Below are 26110 nucleotides of genomic sequence, written 5' to 3' on the forward strand. Positions count from 1 at the left end.
CACATTTTATTTATACATATAATAATAAAACTTTACACAATATGCACACACATAAAATAAATACACATATTATAACAGAAATTACCAGCAAATAGATATATTTAATGTGACTAAAGAATGCTTGAAAAAATATTTAAAAAAACTCTGGTATATTTTATTAATAATGGTTTTGTTATTATTCCTTTATATTAAATATTTATTATAATTATTAGTGAATCTTAGAACTTATAATCTAGAATTTAGTATGAATTTGTACATTGTTATATTTTTTGTATAAATAGATAAAACTGTGCTTTATGTTTATGTTTGAATGAGTATTCCGTGTTTGGCTTTTGTGTATAATGTAATTGTTCAATGAGTAGCTGTAGGAATACTTTGATATTTTTTTTTTAAGTGAGGGTAGTTCGGGTTACACGTGTCAACACAAGTCCCAGATTTATATTTCATTTAAAAGTATTATTTGTGGAAAATAAAGTTTAAAAGTAGAGTACATATATAGTTTAGAATAAAATACGTCAAAAATATACGTAAAATAAACTGTGAACAAAACACCAATTTATAAATTTATACGCGACTAACATACCTTACCATATATTATTTGATATTACAAAAAATGAAATGCTTATTTTCGTTAAAAACGCGAGCATTTTTGAGTTTATCGCATTCATACAAACAATTCATAATATTTATGGATATTGGAAAGTGTTGTTTTCTGTTGAAGTTCATAAGTATTTGTTTAACTATATGAATAAAATTACTGTAAGTTTGAGTTGAAGAAATTAGACAACAAAAATAGATGGCGCTACTTGTATTAAATTAATATTATTTTTAGTAAGCCCTAACCTTCGAAGGACGCGTGTATAAATTTGTAAGTAGACTTTTTATTGACATAGCTTTTACACATTAAGAAAAACACTTCTACATCACAATACATAGCTTCAATCCGTTCAAAAGCTGTTTTTTCTTAATTTGTAAGTAGTTGTTGATTAAGATAGCCCTAAAAATATCAAAGGAAGGTATTGGACATATCCAAGTTGAATGTTTGGATGCGAAAGCTCTTCAAAGTGGGATCCTCACAATTGCCCAAAACCAATACCAAATTTGATCTTCTGAATAGTTTTAAGCCGTTGAATCGAACTCATAAATCCGTTTTTTTTTTTAATTTCTGGGAAGTTTTCCAATTCTCAGAAGAATCGTCGCCGGAATGAATTTTCGCTGATGAAAGAGTAATCGCCCAAACTAAATCCTATTTTGAGGCTATCTCATCGTACTATAAGAATGGTGTGTAAATTGATAATCTAATTAAATGTTTAAGCAATAGATGGCGCTGTGCATGTGAAGAAACGCGATGGCATAACAACATCTTAGCATTATATAGCATTTAGGGTTTAATGTCTTTTTAAAGATTCTTCCCTTCCTCTTCTTTTTAAAAAGAGAAAGAGTCTTCCTTTACATCAATAAGCACTTTAAAAGAGTGGTGTGCCGGAATCCGGGAAAGAACCAGGGATCTATAGATATCGAATACTATGTGACCGCTATTATCATTGTATCGCTCACGTAGGCATAAATACAATACTTATGTAAAAAGTTATGTAATTGTATGAATTTCTATTAATTCAGTAAGAAAACCGAAACAAAATAAATTTTAAACTGTCGAAGTAAATTTAACCTAAAACCATATTTGTATTCGAAGGGGGTGGGGGGGGGGGCATGCGTTTGGACCACCTTGGTTCCTCTGAAATCTTCAACTTACCGATACAGTCCTGGTTATCCACGAATCGTATCTCGGGCACGTGCAAACCCTCGCGACGGTAGAGTTCCTGTTCGTTCTTCAGGATACGTTCGTTGAAGAATTGCTGGAGCTTCTCATTGCAGTAGTTAATACAGAATTGCTCGAAGCTGTTCATTTGGAAGTATTCTGAAAAGTATTTCGAAATTTTTTGTTAACTTTGCTACAAAGATAAAAGATTACTCAAACGGGATGGGATGGATCAGCGAGAGTTGTTTTTGAGATATGGATTTCCAGTTATATATATCTCAAAAACTACTAAACCGATTTTTATGTAACTTACGAAAACAGCCCTATCACGAAATGACTTAGTTTCCGACAATTTGCGGAAAGGTTTACTTTTATCTAACGCAGTTATATAATTATATAAAATAGATTCATTACATTTATTATTATATTAAGTAAGCAAACGAACAGGAGGCTCACCTGATGTTAAAGACACTCATAATACCAAATGGCACGCAAGTGCGTCGCCGGCCTTTTAAAAATTGGTACGTTCTTTTTGTACCCTAAGCTGCTGCAGCTCGTTCCAGACAGACAGATGGTTGTGGAACGATGGACGTCGAGGTGATACGGATGGTATTCTGTATTCTGCCCTGACATCCGATAATGAATAACGAAAATATTACCAAATCCAGCGATGTCGAGGACTCCAATGTAATAGGAGGAGGCCTGGAACGGGATACTGGTGTTGATCCTGTGCACTATGAAGTCAAACAGTCTGCTGTACACCGCTTTAGCCAGGGCATCGCGGGCATTTTGCGCTTCGTAGGTTTTTAGTGGGACCCTGAAAAGAATATTTGTTATAAATTATAAATATATGTAATAAAGAAAATAAATAACACTATTTTCTTCTATTTCTATATATAAAAAATCTGAGGCCCAGGTCTAAAAAGGTTGTAGCGCCACTGATAAATAATATTATTTGTAACCAAAACTGATACATAGTCTTTTATATGACATCAACAAAGAATTCCATCTTTCCGGCTCGTAGGACCAAAAACTACCTTCAACATTCACTCACACAAATAAATTAGTTCTGTCACAAAATCTTTTAAATGAAAATAATATCCTACATAATAGCAGTGCCCTTCATTCCTCCTCTAGAGCTCTGCATCAATCTGGAGACCAAAGCCATCCTCAGTTCCCCAGCTTCCACTCCAAGAAGGCCGGCAGCCACCTGAAGTTCACCTTCACTGTGAGGAGAGACCCTGCAGCCACCCCTGGCTCCGCCTTCTTCCTCGAACTCTACGTTACCGAGATGGAGTACGGCCGCTACCACACTGTAAACTGACCTCTTCTCTTCTTCCGATAGACCTACTCTTGATAGCGCCTGGAATTACGCATACATTCTATCATTGGACCAGTGCTAATTACTTTTTTTATATAAAACAGGGAGCAAACACGATGTTAAATGCACATGGGCATTCACATTGCCAGATGGCTCGCAATTGCGTTGCCTTACAAGAAAGTACGCGCTAGTCTTGAAGCACTCTAAGTCAAATTTTGTCGGCCGTGTAAGGTAAAAATGGTAACCATGGCAACAAATAACATTAGTCTAGGTTTTTTACGTCTGTAACATTAACGAAAAGCAGGTTTTTTTGGAAAAAAATTACTTGCAACCATATAAGCCTATCAGAAACAAAAAACTCAGCAAAATGTGACAAACTCACCGAATGTAGCCTCTGGAAGTCTTCCACATCATCCAGTATTGGGTCCCTTAGACTCCCTTTTGTCTGGTGTTGCTTGCTCATTTGAGAGGCACTTATTTTCTTCCCGGATTGAGCCGTTGTAAAATACTGCGTACACCCATTCTTCAGATACTGGTAGAAATAAAATCAGCTTTTTTACTACATTTTGTCGAATCAAGGCTCTACATTAAAGCAGTTCTAAAAAAAATTTCTACATATTTTCATCAATCGGCCATGGTGTAATGTGGTGGCGCATACTCTTTTGCCCGATAGAAAATAGTTAAAACGTGATTTGTGAAATTAATGAAAGATGGTACAACTCCGACTCTCTAACCTTAACCTAACCTAACCTAACCTAACCTAACCTTTTTTTTTTTTATGAAGGAGGTAAAAATGCACAGCTGCAGGCCCGCGAGCGCATGCAGTCGCTATCGCGGGGACTGTGGGGATGGTTAACTCTTATCCCTCTGCTAATCAGAGGGGAGAAACCCGACCCACTAAAATTTCCTCCTGAGCCCTCCATATCGCCTGCTATGCCGGACACATTCATTCTGAATGAATGACGTCTGGCACCGCATTGAGTCCCCCGGGGGTCGCACTAGGCATTCAACCCAGGGAACTCAGGCGAATATGACTGCATACGGGCTCAGCGACGGCGCAGGGGGATACTGTTGGGCAAACGCTCCTCGCGTCTTGCCCCCGCACCCCCGCCTCGCCGCCGCCGAGCACAACCCCTTCGGCCATCGCCACGCACCTCCCGCTGACGCTCGGCAGCCTCCTTCTGCAGCAGGACATGCTCACAGAAGAAGGCCACCGCACGCCATGCCTCTTGGCTACCAAGCATTGCTGCAACAACGCTCGGTAGCGAGAGGTCCGTCCCGACGACCGACACTAGGTCATGAAATATATGTATATAATATTCTCACTTCGCACAAACACAAAAACAAGAACACATTCTCTCTCGTCCGTCGTTCGTGTATATTTGAGACGAACGACGCGCGGCAACGAGAACGAGTCGACGCTGTGCGCACGACTGTTTCGCTCCACAAAAAGGAATGTTGAATTACTGACCACTTGTAATTTCCATTCTCGGCCTAGAACGTATTTGCTACATTCTAAACCTACACAGTCTCCTTTCTATAGTTCGATGCCCACTGCATACTATAGAAATTCGACCGTGCCCTCCATGTACGGTTTAAGCACTCGCCCGGTACCGTACAACCCTACCAAAGGCCGAGAACAAATTTAAAACTTGCACTCGAACCGGGAATCGAACCCAGTACCCCTCACCACAGCAGTCACATACAAAGACCGCTAGGCTATGAGGCCCTTCAAAAAAAGGAATGTTGAATTACTGACCACTTGTAATTTCCATTCTCGGCCTAGAACGTATTTGCTACATTCTAAACCTACACAGTCTCCTTTCTATAGTTCGATGCCCACTGCATACTATAGAAATTCGACCGTGCCCTCCATGTACGGTTGAAGCACTCGCCCGGTACCGTACAACCCTACCAAAGGCCGAGAACAAATTTAAAACTTGCACTCGAACCGGGAATCGAACCCAGTACCCCTCACCACAGCAGTCACATACAAAGACCGCTAGGCTATGAGGCCCTTCAAAAAAAGGAATGTTGAATTACTGACCACTTGTAATTTCCATTCTCGGCCTAGAACGTATTTGCTACATTCTAAACCTACACAGTCTCCTTTCTATAGTTCGATGCCCACTGCATACTATAGAAATTCGACCGTGCCCTCCATGTACGGTTGAAGCACTCGCCCGGTACCGTACAACCCTACCAAAGGCCGAGAACAAATTTAAAACTTGCACTCGAACCGGGAATCGAACCCAGTACCCCTCACCACAGCAGTCACATACAAAGACCGCTAGGCTATGAGGCCCTTCAAAAAAAGGAATGTTGAATTACTGACCACTTGTAATTTCCATTCTCGGCCTAGAACGTATTTGCTACATTCTAAACCTACACAGTCTCCTTTCTATAGTTCGATGCCCACTGCATACTATAGAAATTCGACCGTGCCCTCCATGTACGGTTTAAGCACTCGCCCGGTACCGTACAACCCTACCAAAGGCCGAGAACAAATTTAAAACTTGCACTCGAACCGGGAATCGAACCCAGTACCCCTCACCACAGCAGTCACATACAAAGACCGCTAGGCTATGAGGCCCTTTAAAAAGGAATGTTGAATTACTGACCACTTGTAATTTCCATTCTCGGCCTAGAACGTATTTGCTACATTCTAAACCTACACAGTCTCCTTTCTATAGTTTGATGCCCACTGCATACTATAGAAATTCGACCGTGCCCTCCATGTACGGTTTAAGCACTCGCCCGGTACCGTACAACCCTACCAAAGGCCGAGAACAAATTTAAAACTTGCACTCGAACCGGGAATCGAACCCAGTACCCCTCACCACAGCAGTCACATACAAAGACCGCTAGGCTATGAGGCCCTTTAACCTAACCTAACCTAACCTAACCTAACCTAACCTGATAAAAAAAAACTTAACCTAATGTAATTCACAGGGGTACTGAGAACTGAGACAATATCACTTTCATAATACATGTAATTTATTTTTTTGGTAAGGGGTCCAAAGCCGTGCGCCTCGTTTATATCACTACTACAAGTAACTACAAGTCGTAAAGAAAAAAAATCGAGCTGTTTTCAGGTGGAGTTACGTAACCTAACATTAGTTAGGTTACATAAATATAGTTAATAATTAAAAGCATAAAACTTAAAGCCAATATAAGCCCTTTAGTTTTTACCACACTCATATATTGTAATTTAACATTCTCGTATCCGATAATGTCCGATACCATAAGTGTCAGTTAGATTTACGAACCCTTCAATAGGTCAAGTTAGTTTTTTGTTATTCCAGCCCTGCAACCCCACAACCCGTAATGTTATCTTACTCAAAGGCTCATGTTTTAAACAATTAAAGCTAGTTGTTACCCAGCTTCAAATAAAGCGTTTTATTTAAACATATCCATACAAAAACCGCCAAAAAACTTTATTAGTGCATCGACAAATTTTCCCGTTTTAGACATTACACTAATTACAGTATCGGGAGAGAAATATTTTCTTACTATTATGAAATAAATTAATTGACATATAAGGAAGCAGTGAAAAAAATCAGGCATTTACCGTATAATCATCAGGCTTGGTAATCTTAAGCGCCGCCCTCAACTCCTGCGGTGCGCCCGCGCATAGCAAGTAGAACACGTGGTAATTACGTTCTTCACTACTTTGCGTACAAATACGGGATTTCTCCAGCAAATAATGTGATATATGACCACCCACGACTTGGTATTTATTGTTGAAATGTACTTCCATGAATTTACCAAAACGAGAACTGTTGTTGTTACGTGTCGTTTTTGCGTTTCCAAAAGCTTCTAGGATTGGATTGGCTGGAATTTTAACATTTAAATTAAGTTATTGCACAATTTAATTTATAAATATTAAAGAATCTAGTATTTGTGTACGACCACACTATTGTAATACACCCCTAGGTACGTATTCATTATTGTTCGTAGCTTTCGTTGTACCAAAACAAAACGTGAAACGAAACGACTCGGTTTTACGGGCGTGAAATTACCTTCAAAAAGTTTATTTTACCATACTAATTTTTATTACAAAAGGAAAGATTAAGATATTTTCTATTTTTATAGACGCTAGTCTACTAAAGACACCCTTGAGTTGTGGGTTATTAGATTCTCTTCCGTAGTCAAAAAATATCAGTATTTAAGGTTAAACGCTTTCGTAAAAGCTTGAAAATAAAAAATAAATAATTTTATACAAGATCTTAAATCTACTCGTTACTAGGAGATTCTGTGAGTTTTGTTTTGGTATAGGAAGTGTGACAGTATATATAAAAAAAAAAACGAAAAATATGATGCCAAGTCCAAAAGGCGATGTAGAAGAAAAAAGAAGATGGCCGGACCAATTCGAGTGTTTTTATTTATTTCCTGAACTGTGAGGAAAGATTTTTTATTGAAGAAAAAATCAATTTATTATGGGAAAAGCAGTCTCTATCGGGTAGCATATCAAAATGTTTCGCTAAAAACGCTACAAAGTTTTTAGGTCTGGGCCTCAGATTTATGTATCTGTTTTATGATCATTTTTCAATCTAAAGCAAGTAGGTGATCAGCCTTCTGTGCCTGACACACGCCGTCGACATTTCGGTTCTAAGGCAAGTCGGTTTCCTCACGATGTTTTCCTTCACCGTTCGAGCGAATGTTAAATGGACACCGAAAGAAAGTCCATTGGTGCACATCTGGGGATCGAACCGACGACTCAGAGGCGAGAGTCGCACGCTAAAGCCACTAGGCCAACACCCCATTCTGAACTCAACTCAAAACAATTATTAGTAATAAATAATTTAGACACATAAGTCCGTGGCAATATATAGTAGTGTCTGGAGTTATCTTATCGTAGAGACGCTAATCAAGAATTAGCAAACGCCTGGTGGTACATATATTATTATTATTTTTTTTATAAAATAGGGGGCAAACGGGCAGGAGGCTCACCTGATGTTAAGTGATACCGCCGCCCATGGACACTCTCAATGCCAGAGGGCTCGCGAGTGCGTTGCCGGCCATTTAAGAATTTGTACGCTCTTTTCTTGAAGGACCCTAAGTCGAATTGGTTTGCAAATACTTCAGTGGGCAGCTGGTTCCACATAGCGGTGGTGCGCGGCAAAAATTGCCTTGAAAAACGCTCAGTCGTGGAACGTCGGACGTCGAGGTGATACGGGTGGAATTTTGTATTTTGCCTCGACGTCCGATGCTGAAACTCAGCTGCAGGTATTAATCCGAACAACTCCTCTGAACACTCTCCATGGTAAATGCGGTAGAAGATGCAGAGCGACCCCACATCTCTACGCAACGCCAAAGGATCGAGCCGCTCGGAGAGGGATTGGTCATCGACGATTCGAACCGCTCTTCGTTGGATACGGTCAAGTGGAAGGAGCTGGTACTGGGGAGCCCCCGCCCAGAGGTGTATTCCATGTGGGGCCGTATTTGCGCTTTATAGAGTTGTAAGCGGTGGCCCGGCGTGAAGTACCGTAAACGCGCAAACTTGTGTCTTCTTGGGGTTAAATTGGACTAGGTTTAGTCTACCCCAGTCCGAGACTCCACGTAAAAGAGTTTCGACTTCAGACACAAGTTTGTTCCGGTACTCATCGACAACTGCCCGGCCAGTGTAAAGAGTATCCCCAGTGCTGTCGTCCGCATAGCAATGAATGTTGCTAAGTTGCAACATGTCATTGATATGCAGAAGAAACAGGGTCGGGGACAGAACACAGCCTTGTGGGACCCCAGCATTCACGGGTTTAAGGTCGGAACATGCTCCGTCGACGACGACCTTGATGCTCCGATCGGCTAGAAAGCTGGAGATCCAGTCGCATAATTTCTCAGGAAGCCCGTAGGCTGGAAGCTTCGAGAGCAGTGCTTTGTGCCACACCCGATCGAAGGCTTTCGCTATGTCCAAACTAACCGCTAGTGCCTCCCCCTTGGACTCAATTGCCTCTGCCCATCTATGAGTAAGGTATACTAGAAGGTCACCAGCCGAACGACCACGACGAAAGCCGTACTGATAATCGCTAATCAGCTGGTGGCCCTCTAGATAACTCAAGAGCTGGCCATTAATAATGGATTCCATTATTTTGGAGAACAAGGAGGTTATTGCGATTGGGCGAATACCAGATGTGGATGGTCATAAACCCTCTTTGTTGGACCTTCTGCTGACCTCACATCCGGAGACCTATCAAGTCTCTGTTGACCCGCCATTGGGTTCATCGGATCATTGTGTGGTCCGGAGTACTGTGCCTACTACGCGCCCTCCTCGGCCCCGTTTTTCGGGTTGTCGTCGTATTTGGCACTATCGGTCAGCAGATTGGGATGGGATGCGGTCTTTCTTTGCGTCCTACCCTTGGGGGCCTATGTGCTTTTCGTCGGAAGCTCCAGATTCCGTCGCTGCCTCTGTCGCCGAAATGGTTCTACAGGGCATGGAACTTTTTATTCCATTCTCTGCGGTGCCGATCGGTGGCAAGTCACAGCCCTGGTTTAAGCGTTCTTGCAATGCGGCATCGCGTCGAAAGCGAGAATGCTTTAATGCATGGGCGGAAGCGGCGATATCTCGTGATGCCAATACCAGCGAACATAAAAAAGCATATAACTCAGCCTCCAGGTTCTTCAAACGGGAAATCGCTTAGGCAAAGTCAGAGCACATCGCCAGATTTGGCGAGAGATTGGCCCAACTCCCTTCTGGGACACGAGCCTTCTGGTCTCTCGCCAAAGCTGTACAAGGGAATTTTTGTCAGCCATCGATACCACCGCTGCACAGAGAGGATGACTCGCTCGCCCACACTGCGAAGGAGAAGGCCGACCTCTTGGGCTGTTTCTTCGCGTCCAACTCGACTTTGGATGACCGGGGGAGATCACCACCGGCGATTTCGCGGTGTGATAACTCAATGCCGGAAATCACATTCCGGGAACGTGCTGTTCGCAGAGCACTATCTTCCTTGGACATTCATAAGTCGAGCGGGCCGGATGGTATCCCTCCAATTGTGCTGCGTACTTGTGCTCCTGAGTTGGCTCCGGTCCTGACGCGCCTTTTCAGATCCAGCTGTTAGTGAATCTTGGGAATTTTAAAGATTTTCTTGGAAAGATTATGGCCCCCAAGGGTAGGACGCAAAGAAAGACCGCATCCCATCCCAATCTGCTGACCGATAGTGCCAAATACGACGACAACCCGAAAAACGGGGCCGAGGAGGGCGCGTAGTAGGCACAGTACTCCGGACCACACAATGATCCGATGAACCCAATGGCGGGTCAACAGAGACTTGATAGGTCTCCGGATGTGAGGTCAGCAGAAGGTCCAACAAAGAGGGTTTATGACCATCCACATCTGGTATTCGCGTAATCGCAGGGACCATTTGTGACAGGTCGTAAGCTAAAGCAAAGTCGTGAAAGGATCTTCCCGCGTGATCGGTGGTTTCCGAACCCAGCCAATCGGCATGGTGAGCGTTAAAATCGCCAAGTATCACGATTTCAGCGGTAGGAACCCCTTCGAGCAGGGAATCTGTAGCCATTTGGATGTGCTCTATGAGTCGATCAGTTTTGGTATTTCCGCTATGGGACCTATACAGGCATGCGTAGAATCGCGGATGGTCATCGCAGTCTACGCGCAGCCAGAGGCTAGATAGGTCTCTTCCTTCAAGCGACCCGAGGCGACGAGAACAGATATCCTCTCTGACGTACACGCAAACTCCCGCCCGCGGCACAAATGAATGTTCCAATTTGTAACCCGGGTAGGAGAGGTAGGAAGTATCAGCCGGGGAGGATATCTGAGTCTCAGTAAGGAAGAAGTAGTTTTTTGCGCAGTTTTTGCCCACCCCAGAATACGAAGGGCAGCCTGTGCATCCACCACCGAATACTGATTGTTCCGATGATGGACGCTCAGAGGGGGATTCTCCACAGCGGAAACGTGTGGTACCCCCCTGGGGTAATCTCTGTTTAAACTGCATCTTCATATTCTGGGGGGGAATTGATGGGCTCCGGGAGTCTGACTCACCGCACGAAACACGAGTACAATAAGATGAACCTATTGCATCACTTCACGCCGGTTTTCTGTGAGACAGTGGTACTGCCCCGGTCGTGCCTGCCCGATTGGCTGAAGCCCGAAAGCAACAGCATGGCACTCCCACTAGGAAGGGGGTATATGCAGCTAGGTAGGGCAAGGATCATCAGCATTAAGCTTGTTATATTTTTTTATTAAATTTCCTCTTAATATAAAATAATGCTCTGCGTGGCCAACACACACTTGGTTACTCAACTAAAAACGTAGACAAAGTATAAGCATATTGAGACAAAAGTTCCCGGGAACAGCTCGTTTATAATGTTACATTATGATCTCTTACCATCCAAAATCTTCTGTTCCACGGGCCCAGCTGCCTTCGCCCACAACTCACACAAATACTTGAGAATATACTTCGTTGATTCTGTTTTACCAGCGCCTGATTCTCCGGACACAATCACCGATTGTGACTGCTTCAGAGCTTTCATATCACGGAATGCTTTGTCGGCTGAAATATGAAATTACAATTTATCAAATAGCATTCGTTTACCACAGAGCTTCAAGGCACTCTTTGTGGATCCAGCTGTTAGTGAATCTTGGGACTTTCAAAGAAGATTATGACAATCCTTCAATGGCCATCAGCAGACATAATTCTGCCCCATAAAAACAAGAAATAGCAATTTATAAAGCAATGTTATATAATTTAGTATAATCTGAGTTAACATTTAAAGCATTTTTTTATAGAACACGAAGCAGAAGTATACCGCCGCCAATGGACACTCTCAATCCCAGAGGGCTCGCCGGTGCGTTGCCGGCCTTTTAGGAATTGGTACGGTTTTTTTTCTTGAAGGATCATAAGTCGAAAAACACAGTTGTGGAACGAAAATATTTATCTCTTACAAGAAAAACTATATAGCACGTAGCGTAGAATTAAATACTAACGCCGAAAATTTCTATAACACACGGATTTAGATGTGCGTCGCTGGCCTTTACAATTACCATATCATGATTTAATATACTGTCAATTGAGAATTGAAGCATTCTATTTGAAAGAAAACAATTTTTTAACCGAATTAAAGCTATTTGTATTATTATAAACTTATAATTCTAAAATTTTCCGACGTTTCACGTGCTTTACAGCTTGCGTGGTTACTGGTGACTGGAGACAAAAGGTGTCGAATGTCAAAAAGCATCACAGATGTAGAGAAAGTTTTGTTATCTGTATTTATTTCCCCGGAGTTGGTATCGACTAAAAGATGACGGGATGAAGCATTCTATTTGGCAAAAGTAACGAACTGAGCAAATTTAACAACGTTATAACGTAATAAAAGATGTTATTATAGCCAGCTATGTTGTGGGACTATACTTATCGCTAAATATGACTTTCTTCAGACATATACATAAATATATATTTTTAAAATACTAACCAATAGCGAACACGTGCGGTGGTAGCTCTCCCAGCGACTTGCCGTGGTACTTCTTAATCGTAGATGGGGAATACATATCTGGAATGTCTTCGTATGGGTTGACAGCCAACAGGATATTTGCGACGTACGTCTACAAAGCATATTAATTTTATTTTATCTCCTTCCATTACAAATCAATAATGACGGTAGATTTTTAATGAGGGTTGCCTGACTGATTAGTTTTGGCTGGAAGAGTTAAGACTCGTTACGCCAAGTTTTTTTTTAGGTTTCTTAAAAAAAATTAACAAACTTAAAGTGTAAAATTATTATTACTAATTTAGATCTCCTTCAAAGTCAAAATCATTTATTCGCATAGGTAACACAATGTACTTATGAACGTCAAAAAAATAAATACATATAGCTTCTAATTTGACATTTACTGCCAGTTCTTAAATCAAGGGCTTCTATGCCCCTGGAAAAAAAAACTTGTAATGGATGGAAGGAAGAATGGACGAATAAACTCTCCGTCACTCTTTTTAATAAGAAGTTTTTTGTTTTACAAAATGTTTGTAATGAGCTGCAACCATTACACCATGTCCCACATGACTTCTTAAGTTAGAAAGTTCGTAGGCATGATATCGACAGTCGAGTTACCAATCTTCGCAACTTAAAAAGTACTTTATTATTCAATTGTTGTCGTTACTAAGACTGGGTGTAATGCTATGTAGAGTGTATCATTGTATGGAAGACAAGCTAAACCAACAAAATTGATTTCGACGCATTAGGGAGTTGGTCGTTAAATCGAGGTATGTTAAATGGAGTTTACACTGTATTTTAGTGGGAATTAAAGCCGCAACCAAATGTAGTACAAAATACGAGCCAACTTTAATTCTATAGAATAAATTTATTAGTCCGCTTCGTAGTTTGTAAAATGAAATATATTTTGTGGTATCATAATAGTGTCCTTCATTCTAATGCAAACTGTCGTGTAACCGCGACTCGGTCGATATCTGTTCACGCTATACTTACATAAATCTTGCGTTTCTTATACCGCGTCAGCATATTATTCAGAAGAGTCGCTTCGTTTAAGAACATTAACTCACCTGGAAACAAAATGATATATGAAAATTATGATTTTAATATGAAAACGAGCTAATTGATCCATCCCAAACGTTGATTTATTATTATAATTGTTTTATGTGATAGGAGGAAAACGGGCTGCAGGCTCATCTGATGTTAAGTGATACCGCTGACATTGACACTCACATTGCCAGAAGGCTCGCAAGTGTGTTGCCGGCCTTTTAAAATTGCATGGTAGTATTTATTCTCACGTTTCCTTAAAGATACTTTATTAAATAAACCTAGGCGTGGTGGGCTTCGCTTCCCGAAGGAAAACGCTGTGGAAATATCGTCTTAAGTGTAATCTGATATATAAACAATTAGGGAGTTCTATGTATTAGCTGTTACAACTAGATTCGAAGTGAAATACTTCGGAGTAAAACTTTAGAAGCTGAATAAAAACTAGACTAATACATAACGCTTACAATATAGATAATTTTTTTTATCTATAAAATACAGGTATATACCATTGGTGAATCCAATCACAGAACTGCAGGCGAGAGAGATCTATCTAGACAAATGATCTTTATAAATATAAAAATAAATCTTGGCCCCAGATTCCTGTATCGGTTTCCTGTATCATTTGTTAATCGAATAGGCAAGTTGGTGATCAGCCTTCTGTGCCTGACGCACGCCGTCGACTTTTTGGGTCTAAGGCAAGCCGGTTTCGTCACGATGTTTTCCTTCACCGTTCGAGCTAATGTTAAATGCGCTGATAGAAAGAAAATTCATCGGTGCACAGCCGGGGATCGAACCTACGACCTACCTCAGGGATGAGAGTCGCACGCTGAAGCCACTAGGCCATCACTGCTCTCAAATATACAACACATTTATTTTTTTCCTACAAATGAGAGCGAAAGTCACAATAATTACAACCTACACTATACAATAGTTATAGCTTATAAGTAATATTATGTTGACTTAATTTTTTTTCAATTCCAGTGAACTTAAACTAAGGCAATGTTAATTACAAGTCTTAGTGTTCTATAATGTCTTGACACTGTTCGTGTATCCGAGATACCGGATAATATTCACTAGTTTTATTAACTCAAAAGGTTTAGTTCTCTTTAGGCGTAGTATTCCTGTTTTTTGTGTCAGCATTCACATGGTTTATGTGAGCTAAGCCAAACCATTCCGCAGCCTTTACAACACATTTATATATTTTTTAGATATAACTATTAGTCTCAAAAGCACGCACACACATTGTTTAATAATACGAAAGTTATTTATTCGACTACTAGATACAAATCGATTACTAGAAACATTTGGTTCATGAAGTATAATATAACTATTTCTGCGATTGCAGTCTTCAATCTATATACGGTAGACGTGCATTTTATCCATTACAAGATATAACTTTCGCTATTGTTGTTTAATTCATATAAAATCACTATTCAGTGCGATCATTTAAAAGAATTTAAACACAATCTTCTCCTCTATATATTTATAATTTGAGTTGGCTTAGAGATGAGGGTGAACCATCTGTGATGCTTCTTATTATTAGCAGACAGGTTTCCCGAACGTTTGCTTCTTGGCTCTTGTCTAACTAACAAGTCAACGGGACCTTTAATCTTTATATTGTAATCAGAGGGTGTCGCTGGTTCTGCAATTCAGATCAGCCTTATGTGTCAAGATCGAAACTGGTTTAAAAAAAAACCCGAAATTGTTATTTTGTAGCTAGAAACAAAAATCCTTGCTAATTCGCAATACTTACAATTGTCGTCGACATCCTTGGCTGGATCCCCTGCGGGGAATATGTCGTCAAAGCTGACGACCCGTTTGGGGTACTTATTGTCTACGGGGAACACGTCTGCCTCCTCCCCCATCAGCTCCTGCAGCCGGGCGAGCAGGAAACCCTCGTTTGGGTCCCGCACCCATACCAGCTGCTTGTCCATCGTCATTGTTCACTGGAAATAATAACATATATTATTAAATTATCCTACATATAAAAGATATTTTAATCGACAGAAGGAATGCAATATTGCGTATATATATAACATATAAGTAATAGTATTTTTTTGTTTTATTATCTTTGTAACTGATTATAACCAGTTATAGAAAAACTTGAGATAATTATCGAACGTCATCTATATGGGTCTTAGATGTGTGACTTTTCGTTACATTTGTTTTTTTTTCTAAAAGGCAAAGCCATCTGTGACTGGCAAGCCATCAACTTGGGTCTAATGTCGATTTCCTGACTATGTTTTCCTTCTCCGTATACGTAAATTTATATTTATAAAGAAACAATTGTGTACGGGATTCGAATATCAACTTTGGAAATAAATATATAAAATTGTATTTGACAGCTCAAAAACTAGATTTCTTATATAGAAATAACATAGCAACACTGCGCAACAATGGTGGCCTAACCCTAATTTGTTTTTCATTTTACAATGTTAAATATGATATTACGTGCGCGTCACAATAACCTTAGTCTCATTGTGGGCGATGCGAGTATAAAACCGGTTCTAACTACACCGAGGACGTGAAAATAATGAAAACATTTATTTATTCACACTTTATTGAACAATACCGCTAAGGCTGCACGGGGCTGTATAATAAGTGATAGATCCTAACTAATAATAAATACAAACATGTGTGCGTGTACTAGTGTACACACGTAAGAAGTGAAATTTTATGACCTTATTTTTCGAAAAATGATCTACTATATACACCTTTACATAATGTGGTTAAATAGACTTCATTTAGATAAAGTTTAACAAAAGGCTTTTATTATCATAGACATGAATACAAATAATACAATTATTTCATTTCACCTCATTACTACTAAGATTATTACAGAATTTCATTAATTATAATAGAATGATTACTATCATTGTTATCGTTATTATATACTTTTGTTATTAATGGCTTCGAATCAACAGTGGTAGGGACAAGAAAAAGATTGCAAGTAACGCAAAAATGTGACGCGTAACCTAAAAATGTGACGGTAGATTTTTCTAACGCCGATAAAGAAGTTTCACTTCACAAAAGGAATTGTGATTATAATCAATCAAAAATAATTTATTTTAAAAAGCACCCAAACGAAATATAAAACACACAATTTACAAACAACAACATTTAAAGCAAAATATTAGAATTATAATCTAGATTATAAAACAGAAATATAAAATTAACAAAAAATCCATAGGTATATATATAATAATGAATCTCAATTTCCCTTGAACACACCATCACGCGTGAACGGCTGGACCGATTTCGCTAATTCTTGTTTTGTTGTGTTTGTTATTGTCAGCAGAAGGCTCTTATGATTAGAAAATTAAGAAAACTACACGGAAAATTAGAAAATTTAAGAATACCATATTAAGTAAACTTTTGTTAAAAAAATTTTACTGCAAAGCGCTGTTACTATTCAAAATTTTGAAGATGTGAAGAAAAATTAACATCGTTTAAAAAAAATGCTTCGCTCTGCGTTATTATGTTGATAAAATACAAATAAAATAAGTATCACAGTCGCTAATTGTTTGTGGCATTAATCTTGAAAATCCATGTTTTTCACATGGCCAGTTTTATGTCGGAATACCAACAAAACTATTTATATACGCGCCAGAAAAACAAACAAACAATGTTGTATCATAAAGCATTTTTAGTTCATTATACCAATTCGAAATCAATATTCATAGTTCAGACAGGACAACGTCTTTTGGGTCCGCTAGTAAAATACAATTCTACTGTACAATTTTGGAACAATAATGCAGAGAACCATTTCCTCAATCAAACTAATATTTTGTCACTCCCCTGATTGTTTTTTAAAACCTTAGGAACCTTAGGGAAACTTAGAGTCAGATTTGTCTTATTCAATAAAGATACGTATGTGTTCCAGTCTCATGGTCCCTATTAAATTTATATTTTTAGAATGCAAACGGATGGGTTGCCCGTCCATGGACACACACACTCACATTGCAGAAAGGCTTGCAAGTGCGTTGCCAGCCTTTCAATTATATGTTAATATAAATATTTTGAAAATAATATAATATTCAAAATTCGTATGGAGTTTTTTAGTTTACACGTCACGGAGATTCCATAATTTTCGTAAAGGAAAATCTTAATCTAGGTTAGATCATAAAGTTACATAATGTAAAAAATAACCAGCAGAACGGAACAGCAACGGTCAGTTCGCTTTCGTGACGAATCACTGCTATATGTTATGTAATTAATACAACGTATTTACGATTACTGGTTCTGTACGAGAACATTATGTTTATACATATTATTATTAGTACTTTTTTTTTCTTTAGATTTTACTTTATTTTAGTTATTATTATACACTTTTTGTACGTTACCCTCTATAGGTGTTTCTTGTTTTTATTCTCCCCTATTAGGGTTGCCTGGAAGAAATAGCTTGTTATCGATAAGGCCGCCCGTTGACGTTATATGTATGTTTTTGTATGTAACGAAGTGTGAATAAATAAACACATTGAATACATAATATTTTCCGCTTTTGCTTTCGGAAACACCTTATATCATATATTTAGGTTTAAAGAAGTTTATTCTAATTAAAAACATACATGTCACTTACATAAAAAATATCAATAATAAGAACATAAAAAGTGAGTCCATCTACCAAAAACCTTCGCATCTTTTCCGCATCTCAGTATGTTGTATAGACTCGCTCGTTCCGAAATAGGTAATATTTTTGCGACCGTATTCGGTTCAAAGTAATTCAATTATAATAATAATTAAAGGTATTCGTATTCAAAGTGCAAAAAATTGGCTATGTTTGGTTTTTTTTTCTATCGAGCGAATTTATTTAAATCGTGTATCAATCTTTCATATACTACATAAACTACTCAACTGCACCACATATTTTTCCATTCGCCATACTTCAAGAAACGATGACAAAAAAAACGGTAAAGCAATGTACTTTTTTGGAGTTTAGCGACCGTATAGGCCCTTAACGTAATAATCAAAACATTCCTTATAGCCCCACTTCCGATTAACAACGGACATCAATACCAGTATGATCGCTGAAGCAAAAAGTGTAAAACGGAACTCCAAAAAAAGTAGTACACGACTACCACCGACCGTTCCGCTAGTGAATACGGATATAAAAACTAAAATTAACCCGCACGCCCGCAGCCTGTTGATAAACAAACCGCAGACATGTCTAAGAGTATGAATAGCTCAAAGAGTACTTCACTCTTTGTGTCTGTATAACATAGTTTTACTTGCGATACGCAATATAAGTTGATACAGCACATACGTACTTCATAACTTAAAGGTGTTAATACAAATTATTATTTACAAAGGAGTAAACGAAGCCTTAACGTTGGGAAGTTCTTAGATTATACGTATTTCATTATCTGTTAATTAACATAACTTAATTGTTTTTAATTATATTTTGACATTTGTATGTGCCGATTTCCGTAAGTCATCTTTGCAGATTATACCTATGTAGTTTTGTTATAACAGTTGCTGTTAATAAACAAAACTAAAAAAATATAATGGTTTGAGAGATTGCTTATAAATTTCTACAATTAAAAAAATAAGTACAAACATTATCCGGTGCAATTAAACGCCTCGATCTTGCTTTTAAAAATTATTCAACCGAAAAGTCGGTCGAGTGTTTGTGATGAAACTAATTATATATACTACTAGCGGACCCCACAGACTTCGTTCTGTCAAAAAGATTTGAAATGTGGCAGTGTTTTGTTCTAACAGTGACAAATATTTAAAAATTGTTTTATCATTGATATATTCTCCTATTAGTATGTATTCAAATAATTTTGCTCAGATAGGGATATTAAATTAATAATTCAAAAATTAAATCCTTTTTTTAACGCGATGTGTTTGACAGATGTAATGACGTGAAAACATATGCATTTTATGTCGCATGCCGAAACTAAAATAAAAGAAATAATATCGCGAAGCCAACCAAATTAAAAATCAGTACTAATGATCTATAGCTCTCAGATTTTTTGACTATTCAATTTGGTCGGGTTAGCGATATAATCACTTAATGTGTTTCGGAACGCAACATTGCTTAGACAACAGTGAGTGCTTGTAATTTAATATTAACTTTATTGTATAGAAATAAAGTTCAAATTGACTCTACATTTTATTTACAAAACGTTTGTGTGTGAAAATGAAAAGGGCTGTTTTAGGGTTTTCCCTATAATTATTCGAATTTTTCTCGCCGTAAAAACCATCCTTAGACTTTAACGAAGATTAAAAAAAGAATTGGTACAATTGTTCCAGGTGTTGTAAAGTTATGCGCTTACCAACACATTTTACGATTCATTTTTATATTATAGATTAATCACCATCTATGGTTTAGTGCATTGTCTCCAGCGGGGGGTCGACAAAAGATTCGTATAATAGCGCACTATGTACATACTACATATTATTATAATTTTACAGTGACGGTGTCGCAAAACTGTTTTTCTTAACTTCTTGGATTTACTTTCTACCCTACAAAGGGTACGATACAACAATAGTTTAGTCAATAGTGTATAATCTAATAAATATAAATTTACACCTCATGAAAAAAAAAATCAACTCAAGACTGCATCGCTGTTGGCTTGAAGTCTATTCTTTATGTCAATTTCTGGATTAGATAAGACTGCAAATCCATAGTCTCTCACAGCGAAAGTACACGTAAATACAAGATCGTTAGGACAACGATAAAAAATAATATTTATAACAGACAATGCTTAACGTTAAATTTAGGTCGAGAAAATTGCACTTAATCACGAAACAAGCGTACGCAAAGAAATAATTTGAATAGCGGAAATAAATGTAAAGATTAACTCTCTTGAGCAATGTGAAAGTACAGCGAATTATTTAGAAATTCACGAAAAACATTGTTGAATACGGTCTTGAAGTCTTCTTCTTATTCGGTACACTCTTGACAGAGCGGTTGTGATCGCTTTGTAATAGTAATATTAGGCGGGGCAGATGTGATGTTTTTCACGACGACTCGCCAGCTTTGCTATTTGAGGTCATACTGCATTCAGAGTGAACTTCCAACGGCAAACTTGTGACTTGTCGTGAAGTATTCATGTATAACTTGTCATAACTGCCATGATGTTTGACGTTAGGTCTAGACATCGTTAATAATTTAGAGATCTGGTTTTTGTTTTATTTAATTTATTAGTCTGATATAAAATACTAGTGTTTTTTACTTCATTTAAAAACAAATCACTAGCACTTAAGCTTTTCAGTTAGTCAGTTGTATTAATAAATAAAGCCTTCTTTGACCTTAGTCGTAAATAAAATAACAAATATTTGGTTAGAAAAACGATTTTTAACATTTTTTTTAGCAAGTTTTATAACTTCTGATATAGGCCTCCTTTTAATAGCCTGTTATGTTGAGCCTGCCTACATATCAGCTGTATTACCCCTACATTAGCTAAAAAGTATTGGTCGTTTTGATTGGTGAACTAGCCTCGTGGTGTCGAGGAGCTGGGCGGCCTAGACGTTGTAAAGAAGCCTTTGTTGGTCGCTTTTAGATTGTTTTTAGTTTCTCCGTCAAACCCTTTCCGTGCTTAGATCCTTTTGAATGTCGACATTGCGGACGAAAGAGCATTTACTATGTCTCGGAGTATCTTACTTTTGTTTCGCTCTATAGTTGGATACCATACGTCCATATTGGTTTATGTTGCCTATAAAATGATTCATTCACATTCCTTTACTGTATCTACTGAGTCCGTGAGTCTTTTGTTTTATATTCTCCTAAACATATTCAACCGTAAATCAGTGTCGGTATCGCGTATGAATAACGTAACGATTAAGATATATAATTCACAGTAATTTGCGTTACGAAAGCGAGTCACGGTTACCAAAGTTGTTCTCAATAAAATAGCTATCAGAGGCGTTACAACCTTTTTGGGTCTGGATCTTAAATTTCTGTATCAGTTTCATGATCAGCCTCCTGTGCCTGACACGCCGTCCACCTTTTGGGTCTACGACAAGTCGGTTTCTTCGCGAAGTTTTCCTTTACCGAACGCGCGAATATTAAATGCGCACATAGAAAGAAATTCCACTGGTGCTCAGCCAGGGATGAACCTACGACCTCAGGGATGAGGGTCGCACGCTGAAGCCACTTCGCCAACTCAGCACCAAAGTTTTCTCAGGACAAATGTGTAACCTTAACAACAGGCCAGTAATACCATTGACGTCGTTTCAAGTATGATTCATTGCAATAAATGTTATCAAATCTTTACGGTATTTTATCAAGCGATAAAATTGTCTGATAGCGTTCTTAGAAATCACATCGACCTATAAGCAACTATTACAAAATTATAGTCGATATTTTTACAATTTTTAATAAAGCTTGAACTAATTAAACAGATAAAATATACTTTATCAGTTCAAGTAATTGTATTCACTTCCTAGTCTTTCACTTTCAATTATCACAACAATTGTCCGCTCATAATGTTAACAGGTATACTGGGGATCAGAAACACCAAAATGTTATTAGTTCTTTAAGAAATGCTAGTTTTTAGTATGTTAATATACACATACAGAATAAGTAAATAACTTTAAAGTGCATTTATTAAAGTTTACCACATCATATATAATATATACAATACGTAGTTGGTTCTTAAGTTCTGTCACTAGCACATTATTTTAAAACTTCGAACATGATTTTATAAAAAAAAATATTGAATTCCATTTTTGAATGTTTGACTATTGTTTTAAAACAAAAAACAATCACTTTCCGTAATTTTTCACCATAGAGTCGACATTGAAAGAAAACCGAATAGCTGTTGCTCAAAAATTTGAATATAACGGCTAGGTTTGTGTACAGTACTATTGATAGGTACAAGTAGTTGGAAATATTCTTGTCTAAAACCAAGGGAATGAATAAGGGACAACAATCTTAATCGTACAGATCGGATACCATGCTTCCCGATAACATTGCTTCTTCTAGAGTCAAAAGTACTAACAAAACACTGCAATTTTCGGTTAAAAAAACACTTGATTACTCAAAGAATTACATTCACTTTGTGAAAAAATGTAGAGTAGGTTAGTTATGTACATCGTGTTATGAAATTATTTGAAAAAATAGCTTCATAAAATATAAATATTAGTATACGTACAATACTTTTAGAAAAGTGCAGGTAGGTCGATGTTACAATGAATAATAATAATTTCTTAGATGCTCGTTTACATGTATAATTAAAAGTTTTACGTGCCTTTTGTAATGTTTTGTAAATACATATTTATTCTATTAATTTATATTGAACTTTTACGATTTCTATTGACACATATGAATGTGTTTTTAGTTATTCGTTACGTTGTTAATTATTTGACTTTTAAAAGTTTTTTTTTAAATTTGTAAAAGAGACTTTTTTTAAACTGAATTGCAATTTATCTACCAATTAAAAAATACGAAATCATAATCATTAAACCTTATCAACCGTTTATTCTTTTGTTTTAGCTAAACAATGAACTGAATTTATACTGTATGAATAACACGAGTTCCCGCGTAATTAAATGATTGATACGGCCTTGGCAATACCTAGCAGCTATATGGGGGAGTAACAATGCGTTCGAGGGGGAATAATTGAACGTGTTGAAATCGATATTAATATGCAGATATTATTGTTAATGCATAGGAAGATTGTAAAGCCTAGTTAACTCTGCTATCTTTGATATCGGCTGTGAATCTTTTCATTCGCATGGAGAGGAAAACCGTAAGGAAGCCTACATCTTAGGATTTTTTTTTTATATTCAGAATTATATATATTTTTAAAATAAACTTTTAAAAAGATGTGCCAGTGCGTCGCCGGCCTTTTAAGTATTGAAATACTCTTCTCTTGAACGACCCTAAGTCGTATAGGCCGTTCCGGAAATACCTCGACCACTCCCGCCGAAAACCGCTCAGTCGTAAAACGACGGACGTCTCAATCAAATCGACTTATCATGTACAGAAGTGAAGTTACCTAAGTAAAATTATCTTCTACATTTAATTTTTTAGCCGCCGGAGAGTGTTCAGAGGAGTTGTTCGAGTTAATACCCCTGCAATAATGCAACTGAGTTTCATCATCGGACGTCGAGGCAGAATACAAAATTCCCCGCATATCACCTAGACTAAGCGTTTAAGTTTAAGGCAGTTTCTACAGCGCTGAACCACTATTTGGAACCAGCTGCCCACTGAAGTATTTCCGAACCAATTCGACTAAGGGTCTTTCAAGAAAAGAGCGCAACACTTCAGCCCTCTGGCATTGAGTCTCCGTATAACTTAACATCAAGTGAGCCTGCTGCCCCCCCCCCCCCCTGTACTATAACAAGCCAAGATAGGACTATGTAATTTTTTAATTTTCAATTCTACCTTAAAGTCATTGACGCGTTCAATGGTTTACTAGTCGTGTACATGAATAATACGTACGTTCAACAGAGACTCACAGTTCAGAGGCGTTTGACCTGACCTAATGACCTCGAAACGCCTTTCATCAAAATCGAGTCGGCAGCGGGTCGTCTCAGCCAGTCTTACAGCTGTACATTTGAATTATCTTTAATACTCCATTCGCAACGTAAAATAATACGTTGGGATATTGACGGCTGAATCTTAAGTCAACAGACTGAAGTCTGGCCTTGACTACTAGTAAATCAAATAAAATATAACAGTTTCAATGACATTAGATAAAAAATCAATAGGTCTATGTCAATAAGATATTTAGAAATATAAATTTAATTAATTGGTATCAATCCTGGCATAACAAATCCAAAATAGCTTAAACATACACACGCAAACCTATGTTCCTGTACTTCTACTAAAGACAAAATTGAGTATATTTTTTAAACGATTTCATTAAATATATAAACTGTTGTAGCCAGTATAATAAAAACTTTAAAATTATTTGTATTATTTCCTCGGTAACTGTGATCACATCACTTTACTCATCAATCTAGTACATTTGTAAAACAGCTATTAACATAGTAACGCTGATTTTGCAAAATGATTTTATTATGTCTGACCAGTGCCTTACATAAATTAAATATAATCTAGAACAGATATGTATTATATAAGTATTGATGACTAATGTACTACAGCCTGTTAAATGTCATTAATATTGTAATGTAATCAATATGTATTATTTGCACAGATGGTTGCTCTTAAAACGACACCGAATGAATAATTTAGACTTTAATGTCGTGTGGTTTGTGTTTTGTCGTAATATAATACAATTATGTACAACTAAAAGCCAGTTTGTGCCTAGATAATTCTATAATGTGTTTACGTAGGCAACGTTAATACCAAATACATCGTCATAGATTTTTTTTACCTTATTCATACGTACTAATAACGATCTAATAATAAACCCTTGTTGCCTAAGATTGATCTATTTTATAGGCAGGTACCCGACAATTTGGGTCTAATTGCCCAATTGCCTAAGCCAACACTGATCTTCATAAACAGTTTATCCTAGGACATTTAAAATCATAGTTTATTGTAAATGAATGCTTTTACAAGAAGTTTACTGTTGGAAAACAAAGCCAGTGAACGGTTAGTATTTGATTGATTTTTAATCCGTTCAATGACTGGTTATAGGATTAACAGATTTACGAACAACTTCTATTAGGAGAATCCTCTTTTGACACAGACGGTTTTACCTAGCTATGCATTTACATAATCTTTAAAACTAATGTGTTTCCATCAACTTTGACCGTATACTTACTAGGAACTGAGATTGCAAACGGGCAGCATACATACTTCCGTTTTATTTTCTGTTTTAATTATTTATTTTTAAAAAAAACACAATTTATGGTAGCTAGTCATACAGACGCTGGTCCCCACACACCACTGTATTGTGGGTGGCCAGATATATATATATATATATACGTGGCACAATACAACAAAATGTAAGACAAAACTAAAACTAACAAAATTTATATAAAATTATAAAAATATTGTGGGTCTAATATAGATGATAGCTTTTTACATTTAAGCCTTCATGTTAAATAAAGAAAATACACAGAAATCAAAATAAAACTGCGCATTGTAATGAGTAAAGTATTATTTGTCCTGTGAATCACAAGCTAAATTGCCATTAGACCTCCGGGGTCGCGATTTGCGCATTACGGAATTAAGTGTAATAAATTGCGGCAAAGAAGCGGCGGTCCTCATGAGCAGATATGAACTACACCTTGTGTATTCGTTTATTATTTTTCTAAGTCATTTGTCGTAAATATACGATCCTTTGTACTAAATGTATTAAAGAAAAGTTATGTTAAAAGGCTTCCTATAAAGTTAGCGATTATCTACTTGATAAAAGGGCCTGGGACTAGTGCTGGACAGGCTACTTCCAATTAATTTGCGATATTTGTTTTAAAATAAGTGCTGTTTGCCATTTTGTATGATGCTTTGCTATTTTAAAAGAATACTGAGAGTTTTTAACAAAAGAGTGTCTTCTTTGCCAATGTATAGGGATAACTACGATACAAACTAAATGACGTGGAATTAGTGATACCTGTATCTTATATTTCATAATGAACATATATTTTTCTCTTTAAAACGATAGAATTTAAGATGT

At 37.4% G+C, this 26110-nt stretch overlaps 1 protein-coding gene across 2 annotated transcripts in view; it reads right to left on the reverse strand.

Moving 5' to 3' along the window:
• LOC123711398 (myosin heavy chain 95F) overlaps window positions 1-26110 on the reverse strand; it is a 58589-nt gene that overhangs the window by 17297 nt on the left and 15182 nt on the right. For both annotated transcript variants that reach the window (XM_045663970.1, XM_045663969.1), the window contains exons 2-10: window positions 15322-15514; window positions 13518-13591; window positions 12510-12639; window positions 11426-11590; window positions 6652-6914; window positions 3463-3612; window positions 2866-3122; window positions 2419-2576; window positions 1754-1918 (exon numbers count right to left, since the gene is read on the reverse strand). In XM_045663970.1, the coding sequence (XP_045519926.1) occupies window positions 1754-1918; window positions 2419-2576; window positions 2866-3122; window positions 3463-3612; window positions 6652-6914; window positions 11426-11590; window positions 12510-12639; window positions 13518-13591; window positions 15322-15508 (1549 nt within the window). In that variant the 5' untranslated portion in view covers window positions 15509-15514. The remainder of the gene's footprint in view (window positions 1-1753; window positions 1919-2418; window positions 2577-2865; window positions 3123-3462; window positions 3613-6651; window positions 6915-11425; window positions 11591-12509; window positions 12640-13517; window positions 13592-15321; window positions 15515-26110) is intronic.

This window comes from Pieris brassicae, chromosome 6, assembly GCF_905147105.1.
Source record: "Pieris brassicae chromosome 6, ilPieBrab1.1, whole genome shotgun sequence".
Classification (NCBI taxonomy): Eukaryota; Metazoa; Arthropoda; class Insecta; order Lepidoptera; family Pieridae; genus Pieris; species Pieris brassicae.